The 20,498-nt window shown below is 56.2% G+C and overlaps 1 protein-coding gene across 6 annotated transcripts in view; it reads left to right on the top strand.

Annotated features, from left to right (window-relative positions):
* The first annotated feature begins 1,761 nt into the window (after positions 1–1,761).
* The window catches only part of LOC132396378 (uncharacterized), a 34,953-nt gene continuing 16,216 nt past the window's right edge, over positions 1,762–20,498 (top strand). The window contains exons 1-3 of one of the 6 annotated variants that reach the window (XM_059973904.1): positions 1,762–1,841; positions 16,025–16,149; positions 18,403–18,547. In XM_059973904.1, the coding sequence (XP_059829887.1) occupies positions 16,057–16,149; positions 18,403–18,547 (238 nt within the window). In that variant the 5' untranslated portion in view covers positions 1,762–1,841; positions 16,025–16,056. The other 5 variants (XM_059973903.1, XM_059973901.1, XM_059973900.1 and 2 more) reach the window with 5 other exon arrangements.

Genomic DNA, 20,498 nt, shown 5'->3' with positions numbered 1-20,498 from the left:
AAAGGTTTGGACACATAGCTAAAAACTGTAAAAGGCAGAGGAGATGTGCTAGATGTGGGGATGATCATGAATATGGAAAGTGAGGAACAGGAGTGCAACCAAAATGCTGTAATTGTGGAGGAGCTCATAATGTGGTGTATAGTGGGTGTGAGGTTATGAGACGGGAGAATAAAATTCAAGAAATAAGAATGAAAAGAAAGATCACTTATGCAGAAGCTGTAAGAATGTCAAGAGAACAGAATAATGCTCCTAATGACCAGAGAGCAATAGGGATGCAAGAGATGCAGCGAAGAGTAAATGACAGGATTTATGTGGAAAAAAGGCTCTAGTAACATTCATTGCAGGAGTCATTAATAGTACGGCAGAGATAAAGTCAAAAAGTGACAAAATTCAGCTGGTGGTCAAAGCAGCAGTAAACCATTTAGGGTTAGTAGGACTGACATGGGAAGAAGTGAGGGAGAACCTCACTAATCAGTCGAGCCAGGAAGTGTCATTGGTTGATTAGTACTCATTATAGTGATTCTTTTGCAATGGAATGCAAGGAGTTTACTGGCCAATGGCCAGGAATTTAAGGACTTTATTAAGGAAATGGTTGTAAAACCGGATGTAGTGTATATTCAGGAAACTTCGTTGAAACCAGCTTTAGACTTTGTGGTACATGGGTATACAATGATGAGGAAAGATAGAAATCTAGGGGGAGGAGGAGGTTGTGCTATATTAATCAAGCAAGGTATACCGTATAGAGTACTGGAAAAAGGAGACAATCAGGAATACATAGTGGTGGAAATATGGGAGAGAGGGGAGGGAGTGGTTATAATTAACTACTACAATCCATGTAAAAGGTTGGATTTGGACAGTCTACTAAGGATACAAAACAGACATAAAGTAGTGTGGTGTGCAGATTTCAATGCTCACAGCACAATATGGGGGGGATCCGATTACAGATTCAAATGGAACGGTAATTGAAGATTTGATGGAAGAAAGGGATTTGGTGTGTATGAATGATGGTAGAGGAACAAGGATAAACATAACAACAGGAACTGAGTCAGTATTAGATACTACGTTAGTGTCTAATGTCTTGGCTGGCATAAGTAACTGGGGAGTTTGGACTGCTTCAACAGTGGGCAGTGATCACTACCCGGTTTTATGTTCAGTGGGTGAAAGAGTTGAAATAAGACCAGGTGGGGGGGTCCCAAAGTGGGTGTTTGGAAAAGCAGATTGGGGTAAGTTCCAGAAGTTAAGTGAAGAAGCATTGACAAAGATTGACATTTCTGGAGACATAGATGAATTAAACAGTCAGGTGACTTCAGCAATTATTATGGCAGCAGAAGGATCTATACCCAGGAGTAAAAATAGGATGAATAGAAAACTAGTGCCATGGTGGACAGAGGAATGTTGTCAGGCTGTAAAAAACAGAAATAGAGCATTCAGGCTAGTTAAAAGAACCCATAATATGCAGCATTTGATTCAATATAAGAAGGCACAGGCAGTGGTGAGAAGAACTATACGTCAAGCTAAAAGGGCAAGTTGGAGGAGCTTTTGCAACAAAATAGGAAGAACAAAGCCTGTGGGAGAGGTATGGGGAATGATTAAGAGGATGGGGAGGAGATAGAAGGGATTGGGAATATCCAGTAATGATATCTAAGGAGGAAACAGCAGTCTCCAGCAGGGATAAGGCTGAGATCATGGCCAAGTCATTTGTAAAGATACATAGTTCAGAAAATTTGTCTGAAGAAGGGAGAAGGAGAAGGGAAAGAACAATGAGTCAATACCCAGGTGTGTCAAACAGGAGGAAAGAAACAGATGATATAACTGATGATCCATTTACTTTGGCAGAAATGGTGAGAGCAATAAAGAGATCGAGACCAACCTCCCCAGGGAAAGATCTAATATGCTATGTTATGCTAAAAAAGTCTAGGAGAAGGAGCGCTCTTGAAGTTACTGCATTTTTATAACAGTGTGGGAGGAGGGAAGATTACCAAGTGCATGGAAAGAAGCAGTAGTAATTCCAATAAGGAAACCTGGCAAGGATCTGTCAAAACCCTCTAGCTACAGGCCAATAGCACTAACATCAAATATATGTAAGGTAATGGAAAGGATGATAACAGACAGGTTATCGTATGATCTTGAGAAGAGAGGAATGCTGGCAAGTTATCAGAGTGGCTTTAGGAAGGGAAGGAATTCCATCGACTCAGTGATAAGGTTAGAGACTGAAATAAGAAAGGCCCAGGCAAATAAAGAATCAGTAGCTGCAGTGTTTTTTGACATTGAAAAAGCCTATGATATGATGTGGAAGGAAGGATTATTAATTAAACTGCACAAGATGGGGGTTGGGAGTAGAGTTTTTAATTGGATTAAAGATTTTTTGTTTGGTAGAAAAATTCAAGTTCAGATTGGATCAGAATGATCAAAACAGTACATAGTGGGAAATGGCACACCACGGGGTAGTGTGATTATCCCGTTACTTTTCATCATTATGATCAATGATGTCTTCACAAAGGTACCAGTGGATATAGGTAGGTCACTGTTTGTGGATGATGGGGCCTTGTGGAAAAGAGGCAGGAACACGGAGCATATAATCAAGAAACAAGGAGCAATTGATGAAGTGGTGGAGTGGGGTTATGATTGGGGATGTAGATTTTCAGTGGAAAAAATTCAAACTGTATTTTTCACTAGGAAAAGAAATCAAGTAGGGAAGAAGTTAAGGATGTATGGGATTGAATTAGAAAGGGTTGGATCATATAAATTTCTGGGAGTTATATTTGATTCATGATTAACATGGACAGACCATATCAGGAAAGTTGAGGAGAAATGTAAAAAAGTAATAAATGTGATGAGATGTTTGGTAGGGAATGGGGAGCAAGTTGTTCAGCATTGAAGAGAATGTATGTGGCTTTAGTAAGATCTGTGTTGGACTATGGAAGTGTAGCATATGGATCAGCAGTTAGGTCTCTTATAAGGAAACTGGATGTGATTCAGGCTCAGGTTTTGAGAGTGTGCAGGGGGGCTTTTAAAACATCACCAGTATCAGCCCTGCAGGTAGAAATGGGAATAATGCCTTTGGAATTAAGAAGGATGCAGTTGATGGCGAACTACTGGGTTAATATGCAGGGACACAATGATTCTCACCCTGCTAAAGGAGTGTTGCAGGAGTCCTGGGAAAATGGGAGGTTTCAGAGGGAAAACTTTAGTCGGGTAGGGAATGATATTGCTAGATCATGTGGAGTGGTTGATCTAAGGATAAGTCCTTCAGTAGTTTATCCGGTTGTAGCTCCATGGAAGCTGGTATGGCCTGATGTAGACTGGCATTTGTTAGAGGTAAAAAGGAAAGGAAAGTATAAAACTGATTTGGTAAGTGCATTTAACTGTCATGTGATGGAAAAGTATAGTGATTATACTCAGGTCTATACAGATGGTGCTAAGGAACCTGAGACAGGAGTGACAGGGTTTGGGGTGGCTATACCAGCAAAAGCAATTGCAATCAGCAGAAGAACATCTGATAAGTTAGCGGTGCATACAGTGGAGATGATGGCAGTGTTGGTTGCGTTGCGTTGGGTGGAGAAAACTAAACCAGTCAAAGTGTTGATATGCTCAGATTCATCTTCAGTACTGGCAAGTCTAAGGTCTTCTCACTCAAACAGCCGGCAAGATGTACTTCATGAAGTCCTTCAGTCAGTCACAAGAGTTGCAAATCGGGGAGGTCAGGTTAAATCTCTATGGGTTCCAGCTCACGTAGGGGTGAAGGGCAATGAAAGGGTGGATGAGTTGGCAAAGAGGGCAATAAAGAAAGAAAATATAGAAATACACATTAGTATCAGTAAAGCAGAGGTTCGGTGTGTAATCTGGGAAAAAATCAACCAAATGTGGCAAGAAAGATGGGACAGGGAGGGGAAAGGGAGGCATTTATATCAAATACAAAAAAGGTTTGCAGGTACTAGGGTAGAAAGTAGATACAGAAGAGAGGAAATTGTGTGGACTAGGTTAAGGCTGGGGCACTGTGCACTAAACCAAACATTGAAATTGATAGGGAAACACCAGACAGGACTGAGTGAGGAATGTCAGGAAGAGGAGTCAGTAGAACATGTAGTTCTGAGTTGCAGGAAGTATAGGATACAGAGAGAGATGATGAGAATTAATCTAAGGGAATTGGGGGTGCAGGAATTCACATTAAAAGGGTTGCTGGGCATGGGTGAGAGAACACAGGTCAGGGTATTTTTAGCTTTCTTAAGGGGTACGGGGTTTTTTATAGGATATGATGGATAAACAGAAATAGGGTACTAGGATGGGGAGGATAAAGTGTAGGTTAGGGTATGTGTATGTGTGCGATTGGGTGAAGGGATTTAGAATGTGAGTCCATCGCACACTCCGGCACAGAAGGAGGCAGTAATGCACCATTAAGCTGGGGAGGGGAGGGGGGGGAGAGAGAGAGAGGAGAGAGGAGAGAGAGAGACGCTTCCTCCTCCTGTATCCCAGCTGGCTTCCCCATTCCTCTGGGACTGAGCCCTATGTGAACCCCCTGCCAACCACTCCTCATCTGGGGAGGAGGAGGAGTTATGGGAATGGGGTGATGGGGAGGGGAGATGGGGGTGGAGGGGGTTTGGAGAGGGATCTGGATGGGGAAGGACGGGGCTAGAGATGGGAATGTGGATGGAGAAGGGGAGGGAGTTCGGGAGGGGAGAGGGGGAGGGGCGGGGTGGAGATTGTGAGGGGAAGGTGGTTGTGGAGGGAATTCGGGATGGGGAAGGGAAGTGGGGATAGGGAAGAGGAGTGGGATGTGGAGGAGAAGTGGGGATATGAATGGAGAAGCGTAAGGGGAATCGGGAGGGGAGTTGAAGGGAAATAGCGGGGGAGAGGAAAAGGGGTTCTTTCCTCACTATCTCTCCCTCTCCGAACTCACTCACTTTCATTTCTCTTTCACTCCCCTCTCCTCCTCCTCCTCCTCCTCAACCCTACTCCCCTTCCCCTCCTCCATCTCCGCCCCGGCCGGCGCTGAGCTGGGGCGCGCGCTCGGTGACGTAACCCGGGCGCGCGCTCGGTGACGTAACCCGGGCGCGCGCACGGCGGTTGATGTGAAGTTCGGGCGGGAAGCTCCAGGCGCCGAAAATCACCGTCGGGCCCCGGGCAGCGTTCACATCACTACCCTCACTGAGTGCAGAGTGAGGGGGGCAGGAGGCATGCGGGGGAGTGAGTCGGGGGACCGGGGAGTGAGTGCAGAGTGAGGGGACGGGGGAGTGAGTGCAGAGTGGGGGGGACGGGGGAGTGAGTGGGGGGACGGGGAGTGAGTGCAGAGTGAGGGGACGGGGGAGTGAGTGCAGAGTGAGGGGACGGGGGAGTGAGTGCAGAGTGGGGGGACGGGGGAGTGAGTGCAGAGTGGGGGGACAGGGGAGTGAGTGCAGAGTGGGGGGGACGGGGAGTGAGTGCAGAGTGGGGGGACGGGGGAGTGAGTGGGGGGACGGGGGAGTGAGTGGGGGGACGGGGGAGTGAGTGGGGGGACGGGGGAGTGAGTGGGGGGACGGGGGAGTGAGTGGGGGGACGGGGAGTGAGTGCAGAGTGGGGGGACGGGGGAGTGAGTGCAGAGTGGTGGGGACGGGGGAATGAGTACAGAGTGGGGGGACGGGGGAGTGAGTGCAGAGTGGGGGGACGGGGAGTGAGTGCAGAGTGGGGGGACGGGGAGTGAGTGCAGAGTGGGGGGACGGGGGAGTGAGTGCAGAGTGGGGGGACGGGGGAGTGAGTGCAGAGTGGTGGGGACGGGGGAATGAGTACAGAGTGGGGGGACGGGGGAGTGAGTGCAGAGTGGGGGGACGGGGGAGTGAGTGGGGGGACGGGGAGTGAGTGCAGAGTGAGTGGGGACGGGGGGGGGACGGGGAGTGAGTACAGAGTGGGGGGACGGGGGAGTGAGTGCAGAGTGGGGGGACGGGGGAGTGAGTGCAGAGTGGGGGGACGGGGGAGTGAGTGCAGAGTGGGGGGACGGGGGAGTGAGTGCAGAGTGAGGGGACGGGGGAGTGAGTGCAGAGTGGGGGGACGGGGGAGTGAGTGCAGAGTGGGGGGGACGGGGGAGTGAGTGCAGAGTGGGGGGACGGGGGAGTGAGTGCAGAGTGGGGGGACGGGGGAGTGAGTGCAGAGTGAGGGGACGGGGTAGTGAGTGCAGAGTGGGGGGACGGGGAGTGAGTGCAGAGTGGGGGGACGGGGGAGTGAGTGCAGAGTGGGGGGGACGGGGGAGTGAGTGGGGGGACGGGGAGTGAGTGCAGAGTGAGGGGACGGGGGAGTGAGTGCAGAGTGGGGGGGACGGGGGAGTGAGTGGGGGGACGGGGGAGTGAGTGGGGGGACGGGGGAGTGAGTGGGGGGACGGGGGAGTGAGTGGGGGGACGGGGAGTGAGTGCCGAGTGGGGGGACGGGGGAGTGAGTGGGGGGACGGGGGAGTGAGTGGGGGGACGGGGGAGTGAGTGGGGGGACGGGGGAGTGAGTGGGGGGACGGGGGAGTGAGTGGGGGGACGGGGAGTGAGTGCAGAGTGGGGGGACGGGGGAGTGAGTGCAGAGTGGTGGGGACGGGGGAATGAGTACAGAGTGGGGGGACGGGGGAGTGAGTGCAGAGTGGGGGGACGGGGAGTGAGTGCAGAGTGGGGGGACGGGGGAGTGAGTGCAGAGTGGGGGGACGGGGGAGTGAGTGCAGAGTGGTGGGGACGGGGGAATGAGTACAGAGTGGGGGGACGGGGGAGTGAGTGCAGAGTGGGGGGACGGGGGAGTGAGTGGGGGGACGGGGAGTGAGTGCAGAGTGAGTGGGGACGGGGGGGGGACGGGGAGTGAGTACAGAGTGGGGGGACGGGGGAGTGAGTGCAGAGTGGGGGGACGGGGGAGTGAGTGCAGAGTGGGGGGACGGGGGAGTGAGTGCAGAGTGGGGGGACGGGGGAGTGAGTGCAGAGTGAGGGGACGGGGGAGTGAGTGCAGAGTGGGGGGACGGGGGAGTGAGTGCAGAGTGGGGGGGACGGGGGAGTGAGTGCAGAGTGGGGGGACGGGGGAGTGAGTGCAGAGTGGGGGGACGGGGGAGTGAGTGCAGAGTGAGGGGACGGGGTAGTGAGTGCAGAGTGGGGGGACGGGGAGTGAGTGCAGAGTGGGGGGACGGGGGAGTGAGTGCAGAGTGGGGGACGGGGGAGTGAGTGCAGAGTGAGGGGACGGGGGAGTGAGTGCAGAGTGAGGGGACGGGGGAGTGAGTGCAGAGTGGGGGGACGGGGGAGTGAGTGCAGAGTGAGGGGACGGGGGAGTGAGTGCAGAGTGAGGGGACGGGGGAGTGAGTGGGGGGACGGGGGAGTGAGTGCAGAGTGGGGGGGATGGGGGAGTGAGTGCAGAGTGGGGGGGACGGGGGAGTGAGTGCAGAGTGGGGGGGACGGGGGAGTGAGTGGGGGGACGGGGAGTGAGTGCAGAGTGGGGGGACGGGGGAGTGAGTGGGGGGACGGGGAGTGAGTGCAGAGCGGGGGGACGGGGGAGTGAGTACAGAGTGGGGGGACGGGGGAGTGAGTGCAGAGTGGGGGGACGGGGGAGTGAGTGGGGGGACGGGGAGTGAGTGCAGAGTGGGGGGACGGGGAGTGAGTGCAGAGTGGGGGGACGGGGAGTGAGTACAGAGTGGGGGGACGGGGAGTGAGTACAGAGTGGGGGGACGGGGGAGTGAGTGCAGAGTGGGGGGGATGGGGGAGTGAGTGCAGAGTGGGGGGACGGGGAGTGAGTGCAGAGTGGGGGGACGGGGGAGTGAGTGCAGAGTGGGGGGGACGGGGGAGTGAGTGCAGAGTGGGGGGACGGGGGAGTGAGTGCAGAGTGGGGGGGACGGGGGAGTGAGTGCAGAGTGGGGGGACGGGGGAGTGAGTGCAGAGTGGGGGGACGGGGAGTGAGTGCAGAGTGGGGGGACGGGGGAGTGAGTGCAGAGTGGGGGGACGGGGGAGTGAGTGCAGAGTGGGGGGACGGGGGAGTGAGTGCAGAGTGGGGGGACGGGGGAGTGAGTGCAGAGTGGGGGGACGGGGGAGTGAGTGCAGAGTGGGGGGACGGGGGAGTGAGTGCAGAGTGATGGGACGGGGGAGTGAGTGCAGAGTGGGGGGACGGGGGAGTGAGTGCAGAGTGGGGGGACGGGGTAGTGAGTGCAGAGTGGTGGGGACGGGGGGGGACGGGGGAGTGAGTGCAGAGTGGGGGGACGGGGGAGTGAGTGCAGAGTGGTGGGGACGGGGGGGGACGGGGGAGTGAGTGCAGAGTGAGGGGACGGGGGAGTGAGTGCAGAGTGGGGGGACGGGGGGGGGACGGGGGAGTGAGTGCAGAGTGAGGGGACGGGGGAGTGAGTGCAGAGTGGGGGGACGGGGGAGTGAGTGCAGAGTGGGGGGACGGGGGAGTGAGTGCAGAGTGGTGGGGACGGGGGGGGGACGGGGGAGTGAGTGCAGAGTGGGGGGACGGGGGAGTGAGTGCAGAGTGGTGGGGACGGGGGGGGACGGGGGAGTGAGTGCAGAGTGGGGGGACGGGGGAGTGAGTGCAGAGTGGTGGGGACGGGGGAGTGAGTGCAGAGTGAGGGGACGGGGGAGTGAGTGCAGAGTGGGGGGACGGGGGAGTGAGTGCAGAGTGGGGGGACGGGGGAGTGAGTACAGAGTGGGGGGACGGGGGAGTGAGTGCAGAGTGGGGGGGACGGGGAGTGAGTACAGAGTGGGGGGACGGGGGAGTGAGTGCAGAGTGGGGGGACGGGGAGTGAGTGCAGAGTGGGGGGACGGGGAGTGAGTGCAGAGTGAGGGGACGGGGGAGTGAGTGCAGAGTGAGGGGACAGGGGAGTGAGTGCAGAGTGAGGGGACGGGGGAGTGAGTGCAGAGTGAGGGGACGGGGGAGTGAGTGCAGAGGGGGGGGACGGGGGAGTGAGTGCAGAGTGAGGGGACGGGGTAGTGAGTGCAGAGTGAGGGGACGGGGGAGTGAGTGCAGAGTGAGGGGACGGGGGGGACGGGGGAGTGAGTACAGAGTGAGGGGACGGGGGAGTGAGTGCAGAGTGGGGGGGATGGGGGAGTGAGTGCAGAGTGGGGGGGACGGGGGAGTGAGTGCAGAGTGGGGGGGACGGGGGAGTGAGTGCAGAGTGGGGGGACGGGGGAGTGAGTGCAGAGTGGGGGGACGGGGAGTGAGTGCAGAGTGGGGGGACGGGGGAGTGAGTGCAGAGTGGGGGGACGGGGGAGTGAGTGCAGAGTGGGGGGACGGGGGAGTGAGTGCAGAGTGGGGGGACGGGGGAGTGAGTGCAGAGTGGGGGGACGGGGGAGTGAGTGCAGAGTGGGGGGACGGGGGAGTGAGTGCAGAGTGATGGGACGGGGGAGTGAGTGCAGAGTGGGGGGACGGGGGAGTGAGTGCAGAGTGGGGGGACGGGGGAGTGAGTGCAGAGTGGGGGGACGGGGGAGTGAGTGCAGAGTGGTGGGGACGGGGGAGTGAGTGCAGAGTGGTGGGGACGGGGGAGTGAGTGCAGAGTGGTGGGGACGGGGGAGTGAGTGCAGAGTGAGGGGACGGGGGAGTGAGTGCAGAGTGGGGGGACGGGGGGGGACGGGGGAGTGAGTGCAGAGTGAGGGGACGGGGGAGTGAGTGCAGAGTGGGGGGACGGGGGAGTGAGTGCAGAGTGGGGGGACGGGGGAGTGAGTGCAGAGTGGTGGGGACGGGGGAGTGAGTGCAGAGTGGGGGGACGGGGGAGTGAGTGCAGAGTGGTGGGGACGGGGGGGGACGGGGGAGTGAGTGCAGAGTGGTGGGGACGGGGGGGGACGGGGGAGTGAGTGCAGAGTGGGGGGACGGGGGAGTGAGTGCAGAGTGGTGGGGACGGGGGGGGACGGGGGAGTGAGTGCAGAGTGAGGGGACGGGGGGGGACGGGGGAGTGAGTGCAGAGTGGGGGGACGGGGGAGTGAGTACAGAGTGGGGGGACGGGGGAGTGAGTGCAGAGTGGGGGGGACGGGGAGTGAGTACAGAGTGGGGGGACGGGGGAGTGAGTGCAGAGTGGGGGGACGGGGAGTGAGTGCAGAGTGGGGGGACGGGGAGTGAGTGCAGAGTGGGGGGACGGGGGAGTGAGTGCAGAGTGGGGGGACAGGGGAGTGAGTGCAGAGTGGGGGGACGGGGAGTGAGTACAGAGTGGGGGGACGGGGGAGTGAGTGCAGAGTGGGGGGAACGGGGGAGTGAGTGCAGAGTGGGGGGACAGGGGAGTGAGTGCAGAGTGGGGGGACGGGGAGTGAGTGCAGAGTGGGGGGACAGGGGAGTGAGTGCAGAGTGGGGGGACGGGGAGTGAGTACAGAGTGGGGGGACGGGGGAGTGAGTGCAGAGTGGGGGGACAGGGGAGTGAGTGCAGAGTGGGGGGACAGGGGAGTGAGTGCAGAGTGGGGGGACGGGGAGTGAGTACAGAGTGGGGGGACGGGGGAGTGAGTGCAGAGTGGGGGGACGGGGGAGTGAGTGCAGAGTGGGGGGACGGGGGAGTGAGTGCAGAGTGGGGGGACGGGGAGTGAGTGCAGAGTGGGGGGGACGGGGGAGTGAGTGCAGAGTGGGGGGGACGGGGGAGTGAGTACAGAGTGGGAGGACGGGGGAGTGAGTGCAGAGTGGGGGGGACGGGGGAGTGAGTGCAGAGTGGGGGGACGGGGGAGTGAGTGCAGAGTGAGGGCACGGGGGAGTGAGTGCAGAGTGAGGGCACGGGGGAGTGAGTGCAGAGTGAGGGGACGGGGGAGTGAGTGCAGAGTGAGGGGACGGGGGAGTGAGTGCAGAGTGAGGGGACGGGGTAGTGAGTGCAGAGTGGGGGGACGGGGAGTGAGTGCAGAGTGGGGGGGACGGGGAGTGAGTGCAGAGTGGGGGGGACGGGGGAGTGAGTGCAGAGTGGGGGGGACGGGGAGTGAGTACAGAGTGGGGGGACGGGGGAGTGAGTGCAGAGTGGGGGGACGGGGGAGTGAGTGCAGAGTGGGGGGACGGGGAGTGAGTGCAGAGTGGGGGGGACGGGGGAGTGAGTGCAGAGTGGGGGGGACGGGGGAGTGAGTACAGAGTGGGAGGACGGGGGAGTGAGTGCAGAGTGGGGGGGACGGGGGAGTGAGTGCAGAGTGGGGGGACGGGGGAGTGAGTGCAGAGTGAGGGGACGGGGGAGTGAGTGCAGAGTGAGGGGACGGGGTAGTGAGTGCAGAGTGGGGGGACGGGGAGTGAGTGCAGAGTGGGGGGGACGGGGGAGTGAGTGCAGAGTGGGGGGGACGGGGGAGTGAGTGCAGAGTGGGGGGACGGGGGAGTGAGTGCAGAGTGAGGGGACGGGGGAGTGAGTGCAGAGTGAGGGGACAGGGGAGTGAGTGCAGAGTGAGGGGACGGGGGAGTGAGTGCAGAGTGAGGGGACAGGGGAGTGAGTGCAGAGGGGGGGGACGGGGGAGTGAGTGCAGAGTGAGGGGACGGGGTAGTGAGTGCAGAGTGAGGGGACGGGGGAGTGAGTGCAGAGTGAGGGGACGGGGGGGACGGGGGAGTGAGTACAGAGTGAGGGGACGGGGGAGTGAGTGCAGAGTGGGGGGGATGGGGGAGTGAGTGCAGAGTGGGGGGGACGGGGGAGTGAGTGCAGAGTGGGGGGGACGGGGGAGTGAGTGCAGAGTGGGGGGACGGGGGAGTGAGTGCAGAGTGGGGGGACGGGGAGTGAGTGCAGAGTGGGGGGACGGGGGAGTGAGTGCAGAGTGGGGGGACGGGGGAGTGAGTGCAGAGTGGGGGGACGGGGGAGTGAGTGCAGAGTGGGGGGACGGGGGAGTGAGTGCAGAGTGGGGGGACGGGGGAGTGAGTGCAGAGTGGGGGGACGGGGGAGTGAGTGCAGAGTGGGGGGACGGGGGAGTGAGTGCAGAGTGATGGGACGGGGGAGTGAGTGCAGAGTGGGGGGACGGGGGAGTGAGTGCAGAGTGGGGGGACGGGGTAGTGAGTGCAGAGTGGTGGGGACGGGGGAGTGAGTGCAGAGTGGGGGGACGGGGGAGTGAGTGCAGAGTGGTGGGGACGGGGGAGTGAGTGCAGAGTGAGGGGACGGGGGAGTGAGTGCAGAGTGGGGGGACGGGGGAGTGAGTGCAGAGTGAGGGGACGGGGGAGTGAGTGCAGAGTGGGGGGACGGGGGAGTGAGTGCAGAGTGGGGGGACGGGGGAGTGAGTGCAGAGTGGTGGGGACGGGGGAGTGAGTGCAGAGTGGGGGGACGGGGGAGTGAGTGCAGAGTGGTGGGGACGGGGGAGTGAGTGCAGAGTGGGGGGGACGGGGGAGTGAGTGCAGAGTGGGGGGACGGGGGAGTGAGTGCAGAGTGGTGGGGACGGGGGGGGACGGGGGAGTGAGTGCAGAGTGGGGGGGACGGGGAGTGAGTACAGAGTGGGGGGACGGGGGAGTGAGTGCAGAGTGGGGGGACGGGGAGTGAGTGCAGAGTGGGGGGACGGGGAGTGAGTGCAGAGTGGGGGGACGGGGGAGTGAGTGCAGAGTGGGGGGACAGGGGAGTGAGTGCAGAGTGGGGGGACGGGGAGTGAGTACAGAGTGGGGGGACGGGGGAGTGAGTGCAGAGTGGGGGGACAGGGGAGTGAGTGCAGAGTGGGGGGACGGGGAGTGAGTGCAGAGTGGGGGGACAGGGGAGTGAGTGCAGAGTGGGGGGACGGGGAGTGAGTACAGAGTGGGGGGACGGGGAGTGAGTGCAGAGTGGGGGGGACGGGGGAGTGAGTGCAGAGTGGGGGGGACGGGGGAGTGAGTACAGAGTGGGAGGACGGGGGAGTGAGTGCAGAGTGGGGGGGACGGGGGAGTGAGTGCAGAGTGGGGGGACGGGGGAGTGAGTGCAGAGTGAGGGCACGGGGGAGTGAGTGCAGAGTGAGGGGACAGGGGAGTGAGTGCAGAGGGGGGGGACGGGGGAGTGAGTGCAGAGTGAGGGGACGGGGTAGTGAGTGCAGAGTGAGGGGACGGGGGAGTGAGTGCAGAGTGAGGGGACGGGGGGGACGGGGGAGTGAGTACAGAGTGAGGGGACGGGGGAGTGAGTGCAGAGTGGGGGGGATGGGGGAGTGAGTGCAGAGTGGGGGGGACGGGGGAGTGAGTGCAGAGTGGGGGGGACGGGGGAGTGAGTGCAGAGTGGGGGGACGGGGGAGTGAGTGCAGAGTGGGGGGACGGGGAGTGAGTGCAGAGTGGGGGGACGGGGGAGTGAGTGCAGAGTGGGGGGACGGGGGAGTGAGTGCAGAGTGGGGGGACGGGGGAGTGAGTGCAGAGTGGGGGGACGGGGGAGTGAGTGCAGAGTGGGGGGACGGGGGAGTGAGTGCAGAGTGGGGGGACGGGGGAGTGAGTGCAGAGTGATGGGACGGGGGAGTGAGTGCAGAGTGGGGGGACGGGGGAGTGAGTGCAGAGTGGGGGGACGGGGTAGTGAGTGCAGAGTGGTGGGGACGGGGGAGTGAGTGCAGAGTGGGGGGACGGGGGAGTGAGTGCAGAGTGGTGGGGACGGGGGAGTGAGTGCAGAGTGAGGGGACGGGGGAGTGAGTGCAGAGTGGGGGGACGGGGGAGTGAGTGCAGAGTGAGGGGACGGGGGAGTGAGTGCAGAGTGGGGGGACGGGGGAGTGAGTGCAGAGTGGGGGGACGGGGGAGTGAGTGCAGAGTGGTGGGGACGGGGGAGTGAGTGCAGAGTGGGGGGACGGGGGAGTGAGTGCAGAGTGGTGGGGACGGGGGAGTGAGTGCAGAGTGGGGGGGACGGGGGAGTGAGTGCAGAGTGGGGGGACGGGGGAGTGAGTGCAGAGTGGTGGGGACGGGGGGGGACGGGGGAGTGAGTGCAGAGTGGGGGGGACGGGGAGTGAGTACAGAGTGGGGGGACGGGGGAGTGAGTGCAGAGTGGGGGGACGGGGAGTGAGTGCAGAGTGGGGGGACGGGGAGTGAGTGCAGAGTGGGGGGACGGGGGAGTGAGTGCAGAGTGGGGGGACAGGGGAGTGAGTGCAGAGTGGGGGGACGGGGAGTGAGTACAGAGTGGGGGGACGGGGGAGTGAGTGCAGAGTGGGGGGACAGGGGAGTGAGTGCAGAGTGGGGGGACGGGGAGTGAGTGCAGAGTGGGGGGACAGGGGAGTGAGTGCAGAGTGGGGGGACGGGGAGTGAGTACAGAGTGGGGGGACGGGGAGTGAGTGCAGAGTGGGGGGGACGGGGGAGTGAGTGCAGAGTGGGGGGGACGGGGGAGTGAGTACAGAGTGGGAGGACGGGGGAGTGAGTGCAGAGTGGGGGGGACGGGGGAGTGAGTGCAGAGTGGGGGGACGGGGGAGTGAGTGCAGAGTGAGGGCACGGGGGAGTGAGTGCAGAGTGAGGGGATGGGGGAGTGAGTGCAGAGTGAGGGGACGGGGGAGTGAGTGCAGAGTGAGGGGACGGGGTAGTGAGTGCAGAGTGGGGGGACGGGGAGTGAGTGCAGAGTGGGGGGGACGGGGAGTGAGTGCAGAGTGGGGGGGACGGGGGAGTGAGTGCAGAGTGGGGGGGACGGGGGAGTGAGTGCAGAGTGGGGGGACGGGGGAGTGAGTGCAGAGTGGGGGGGACGGGGGAGTGAGTGCAGAGTGAGGGGACGGGGGAGTGAGTGCAGAGTGAGGGGACGGGGGAGTGAGTGCAGAGTGAGGGGACGGGGGAGTGAGTGCAGAGTGGGGGGGACGGGGGAGTGAGTGCAGAGTGGGGGGACGGGGGAGTGAGTGCAGAGTGGGGGGGACGGGGGAGTGAGTGCAGAGTGGGGGGACGGGGGAGTGAGTGCAGAGTGAGGGGACGGGGGAGTGAGTGCAGAGTGGGGGGACGGGGGAGTGAGTGCAGAGTGGGGGGACGGGGGGGACGGGGAGTGAGTGCAGAGTGGGGGGACGGGGGAGTGAGTGCAGAGTGAGGGGACGGGGGAGTGAGTGCAGAGTGAGGGGACGGGGGAGTGAGTGCAGAGTGGGGGGGACGGGGGAGTGAGTGCAGAGTGGGGGGACGGGGGAGTGAGTGCAGAGTGGGGGGGACGGGGGAGTGAGTGCAGAGTGAGGGGACGGGGGAGTGAGTGCAGAGTGAGTGGACGGGGGAGTGAGTGCAGAGTGAGGGGACGGGGGAGTGAGTGCAGAGTGAGGGGACGGGGCATGCTTGAGGGGTGTTAGAATGTACACCTGTTGTAGGTGGTGTGCAGGTGGCTGCAATGCTCTGTCAGTAAGGTGAGGGTCACCAGAATCTTTGTTGTAGTGGTGCGGGGTGGCGAGAGAGAAAGATCTTTCCCCTTGGTTTAAAGGGGCAGAGCAAAGGGGATACAAAATCAGGAGATGTGCCAAACCACCAGCAGTTTGTGACCTGATACCCCGAGACTGCAATGAGCTGCATACTGCTCTCCCACCTCTATAGTTCTGCCTGTCTGCAACTTAATAACTGCTAAATTCTTCCTTTATTTATTCTGCACTTAATTAATTTGGAAACCTGAAGGATGTGAGATTTTCTTCGAGACTAAGGACATAGCAGTTAGTGTAACGCTATTACAGAGCCAGCAAGCAGGTTTCAATTCCCAGCCCTGTCTGTAAGGAGTTTGTGCTTTCTCCCATAACTGGGTTTCCTGTTTTCTTCCCACATTCTAAAGACATGCTTTAGGGTGGGTGAGTTCTGGGCATGCTATGTTGGCACCAGAAACATGGCAACGTGTGGGCTGCCCCCAGTACAATCCTTGGAATATGTTAGTCGATGACAGAAACGAAACATTTTGTTAATGTGTTTCAATGAAAAAGTGGATATCTGTTTTCTAATTTGGCCCTGCCATGACTTGTCGAGATTTAGACCATTTTGGTGGCTCCTGATCAGTCTGTACCCTTCATATTCACAAACTCACCTAAGACCCTGCTGCCCAGTGGATTATTTTCCAGAAGCTAGCATAGAATTGATGGGCTGGAAGACCTCCCTCTGAGCTGTTAACGATACTGTGACCCCAGGCTGATTCTGCCTTAGTTTCATGGCCCCTGGGCTAACAGGTTTGGGAGCCTGTAGAGTCAGTGCTCCATGATGGGGCAATGCCAAAGCAGGTCTACGCTGGCACCATCCAGCATGACCTCACTTGTAATTCTTTCCACAGCTGCCCGTGTCAGGGTGCCCAATACACTCCTGATGATGAAGCGCCAAAGGAAGTGTAAAAACCAGAAGGTGGAGGAGTGTGGGATTTGGTTAGACACAGAGGAACTGAAGAGAAAGAGACCGAAGGTTAGTAAACTTGGGACTGTGGTATCTTATTTTGTCCTCTTTGCTCAGACTTGCCTGGTTACAGACTACAATCTAATTTATCCTGAATCAGAATTGGGTTTATTATCACTGACATAGGTCATGAAATAGCTGTTTTGTAGCAACAATACATTGTAATACATTTGAAAATTACAAATGTTAGAATGAAAAATATAAAAAATGATAGTGCAAAAAGAGAGCAAATAACGAGGATTCATGGACCATTCAGAAATCTGATGATGCCAGGGAAGAAGCTGTTCCTAAAATGTCGAGCTTTTGTGTCTTCAGGTTCCTGATGGTAGTAATGAGAAGAGGGTATCCCAGGGTGGTAGGGTTCTTTAATGATGGATGCTGCCTTTTGATGCTGGTGCTCATGATGCAGCAAGGCTAAGTTTACAACCCTCTGCAGCTTTTTTCAATCCTCTGCAGTGGCCCTGGTTGCAGACGGTGATGCAACCAATACGCTCCATGTTACATATGTAGAAACTTTCTAGAATCTTTGGCGACATCAAAATCTCTTCAAACTCTTAATGAAATATAGGTACTGTTGTGCTTTCTTTGTAATTGCATCGATATGTTGGGCCAGGATAGATCCTCAGAGATGTTGACACCGGGGAACTTGAAGCTGCTGACCCCTCACTGAGGACTGCTGGAAGGAGCTTTTGGTTCCTCGTACCCACAGTCAACTCTGTTCACTGGCTGACCCAGATTCTTGATAATAGCTGCTGCTTTCTTATGGTAGCACTCCATGTAAATGTGCCTTTTATTCTTTCAGGGCATTAGTGTTTTGTTACCAGGTCATGATGCAATCAGTCAGGATGCCCTTCACTGTGTATTTATAGAAGCTTGTCAAAAGTTTGTGGTCACATGCCAAATCTATGCAAACTTCTAAGAAAGTAGAGGCACTATTGGATCTTCTTTGTGATAGTGCTTATTGCATGCTCAGTTTTCCATTATCTGCAGAACCCTCTGAGATCTCTGGCCTCTATTTTGTTATCTTCTCTTTGTAGCCTTATCTAAGATTGCCACTCAGCCTCTTTCATTCCATAATACCCAAGCTCTCTAGTCCTCACTTTTAGGACTGTCCTCTCCTTGCCTAGCATTCAGACACCTGACTTGACATCTGTGAGACAGCTCAGTGTGCACTTTTGTTTGATAATAAAACCACAAGACATAGGAGTCAAATTAGGGCATTTGGCCCATCAAGTCTGCTGCACCATTCAATCATGGCTGATTTATTATCCCTCTCAATCTCATTCTCCTGCTTTCTCCCCATAACCTCTGAAGCCCTTACTAATCAAGTAACTATCAACCTTCACCTTAAATATACCAAATGACTTGGTGTCCACTGGCATTAGTGGCAACAAATTCCACAGATTCACAACCCTCTGGTAAAGAAATTCTTCCTCATTTCTTTTTTAAAGGGACATCATTCTATTCTGAGGCTGTGCCCTCTGGTCCTAGACTCCCCCACAATAGGAAATGTATTCTCCACATCCAATCTTATCTAGGGCTTTCAACATTGAATAAGTTTCAATGAGATCCCCCTCAATTTTCTAATCTCAAGTGAGTACAAGCCCAGAGCCATCAATCGCTCTTCATATCTTAAACCTTTCATTCCCGACATAATTTTCATGAACATCCTCTGGACCCTTTTAGCCGATCCTTTCTTAGATGTGGGGCCCACGATACTCCAAAAAGTGGTCTGACAAATGACTTGTAAGGCCTCAAGTAGCAATTGCAGTTGATAGGTGAGACCAGGTGGAGGTGGGTGAGTGACAAGCTGGGAGGGGATAGGTGGAAGAGGTAAAGGGCTGAAGAAGGAGGAATCCGATAGGAGAGGAGAGTGGACCATGGGGAAAAAGGGAAGAAGGGCAGCAGAGGGAGGATAGGCAGGTGAGAAGAGAAGGGGTAAGACAGAATCCAAAATGGGGAATGGAAAAAAGAGAGGAGGAGGAGAGGAAATAAATTACCAGAAGTTAGAGAAATCGATGTTGTTGCTCCTCCAACCTGAATTTGGACAGACTTGTTGAAATGGGTGGCCATTAGGAGATACTGTCTGTTGCAGACAGAGTGAAGGTTCTTGACAAGGTGGTTCTGTAGTCTCAGTGATGTAGCGGAGGCCACAACAAAAGCACCAGATATAGTAGATGACCTCGACAGACTCGCAAGGGTTAATTTCTTATCTGCTTCTAGCAATCTGTTTTCCTAATCTCAACACTGTTCTGTTTACAGGCCCATTCCATTTCAGAGCTTCTGAACCCCCTGTCCAAGAACAGATACAACATCGAAATTTCTCTAAATTTCACGCAGACAAGGGCACCCCAGCGGTGTGTCAAACAGACGACAGTCTCTTCCTTCTTCTTCCCAAAGTCCAAAGGTACTGTTACTTCCCTTCCTCATGTTCATTAGATTTGGAGCGGGTTCAAAACTCTTCAGGTGGGGAAGTTCTTCAGTCCTTCTCAAACATTAAAGCATCCTCTCCGATTGCCAAATAATTCACAAAGTGGTAGGGGGATGGGGTGAGATGTTTAGTTTACTGTTACCATTTGGTTGATCTCCAAAGGATGTCACCGATTGTCTGTATCAACTCTTTAGTTTTACCTGATTAGACTCCTTTCCTGTGTTTTTGTAAATTCTATCAATGAACATGCCACATCCATCTTTAGATACAAATTTCAATGATCAATAAGTCAAGAGAGGCTTAGGAGGAAGTTTAGGCTCAGAAGTCAGCACTCCTTATCCGCGAATTCCACATGCGCGAATACAACCAATCACGAAAACCCGGAAGTGCTCGTCCAGCACTTGTCGTTTGAGCATGTGCAGACATTTTTTCTTGTCATTATTCCCTAAACAATGCAGTATAACAACTATTTTGCATAGCATTTACATTGTATTAGGTAGTATAAGTAATCTAGAGATGATTTAAAGTATATGGGAGGATATGTGTGGGCTATCGTGGATCGGGATCGAAAAAAATCGGAAGTTGTCTTACTAAGTAAGTCAGAACAGGTACATCCAATATTTAGCATCAGTTAGTCAAACATTGTGACTTAGTATATAGTATATATTTTACCTTTCTGTGCATAGAAAACACTTAAGAACGTATGTTTCAAAGCCAGGCTCGGGAGCGGAAGTTCTCGGGACTTGGGACATACTGCTCCCGAGTGCGCTCTCCACTGGGCCGGGTTGATGCGGAGGATCAAAAACCCAAAACCCAATAACTAAACCACTGTGTTGCTTAGTAATAATTGTAGCTTTCATCGGGGCAGAGCCTTTCTCACTTTATCCTTTAAAATTGTTCCGATCGTTGACTGACGCTTTTCCAATGATCAATGGCATTTCACCTCTTTCTGATCACTTTATTATTTCCACTTTATTTTCAATCGTGTTCGTGATTATTTTTGCGAACAGAAACACTGCGGATTCAGTGCTTAACCGCTGGGTCCTAATGTCCACCGCACTGAGACAAGTTAAATAAGGTCTGGGGTTCCGCTGGGTCGTAAGGTCCACCGCATTGAGACAGGTTGAATAAGGGACTTGAACATCCGCGAATTTTGGTATCAGTGAGGGGTCCCGGAACCAATCCCCTGCGAATAAGGAGGGCCGACTATACTTCTGAAGTTTGGTCAAACTTGAGTTGTTTTCTCTGGAGCAGCAGAGGATGAGAGGAGATATGACAGAAGTTTATAAGATTATGAGAGGCAGAGATAGAGTAGAAAGACAGTATCTTTGTCCCAGGGTTGCTATGTCTAATACAGAGGGCATGCATTTAAGGTGAGAGGGGTAAGTTCAAAAGAGATGTACTGACTCCCTGACTGCAGTGTAACCAAGAGAGTTCTCCTCCATGGTTGGCACTCCATCGACACTGTCCTTCCCACAGCACAGATTTCCTTCAGTACTCAACAATGGTGATGAAGTATGTTTTGAGTCCTTGGTGAAGCAATGCTTCATCTGTGAATCTACTGGAGTCATCTATTGTATCCAGTACTCTTGATACAGCTTCCTGGACAGTTTTAAGAGCAATCACAAATTGGGGGACCACTCCTCAGTGGCCAAACATTTTAATTCCAATTCTTATTCCCATTCCAACATGTCAGCCCATGGCCTCCTCTTGTGCCATGATGAGGCCACCCTCAGGGTGGAGGAGAGACACCTTATATTCTGTCTGGGTAGCCTCCAACCTGACGCTTAAGGTAAAGGAACCTTAGGAGGCAATGATCTTAGTATAATAGAATTTATCCTGCAACTTGAGAGGGAGAAGCCAAAGTCGGATCTATCAGTATGAAACCCCTTTTTATCAGGTGTTTTGAGAAACACAGCTCGCTAAC

This window comes from Hypanus sabinus, chromosome 7 (genome assembly GCF_030144855.1).
Source record: "Hypanus sabinus isolate sHypSab1 chromosome 7, sHypSab1.hap1, whole genome shotgun sequence".
Classification (NCBI taxonomy): Eukaryota; Metazoa; Chordata; class Chondrichthyes; order Myliobatiformes; family Dasyatidae; genus Hypanus; species Hypanus sabinus.
Note: the sequence above shows the minus strand (reverse complement) of the source record. Positions and strands in the feature narration are given on the sequence as shown.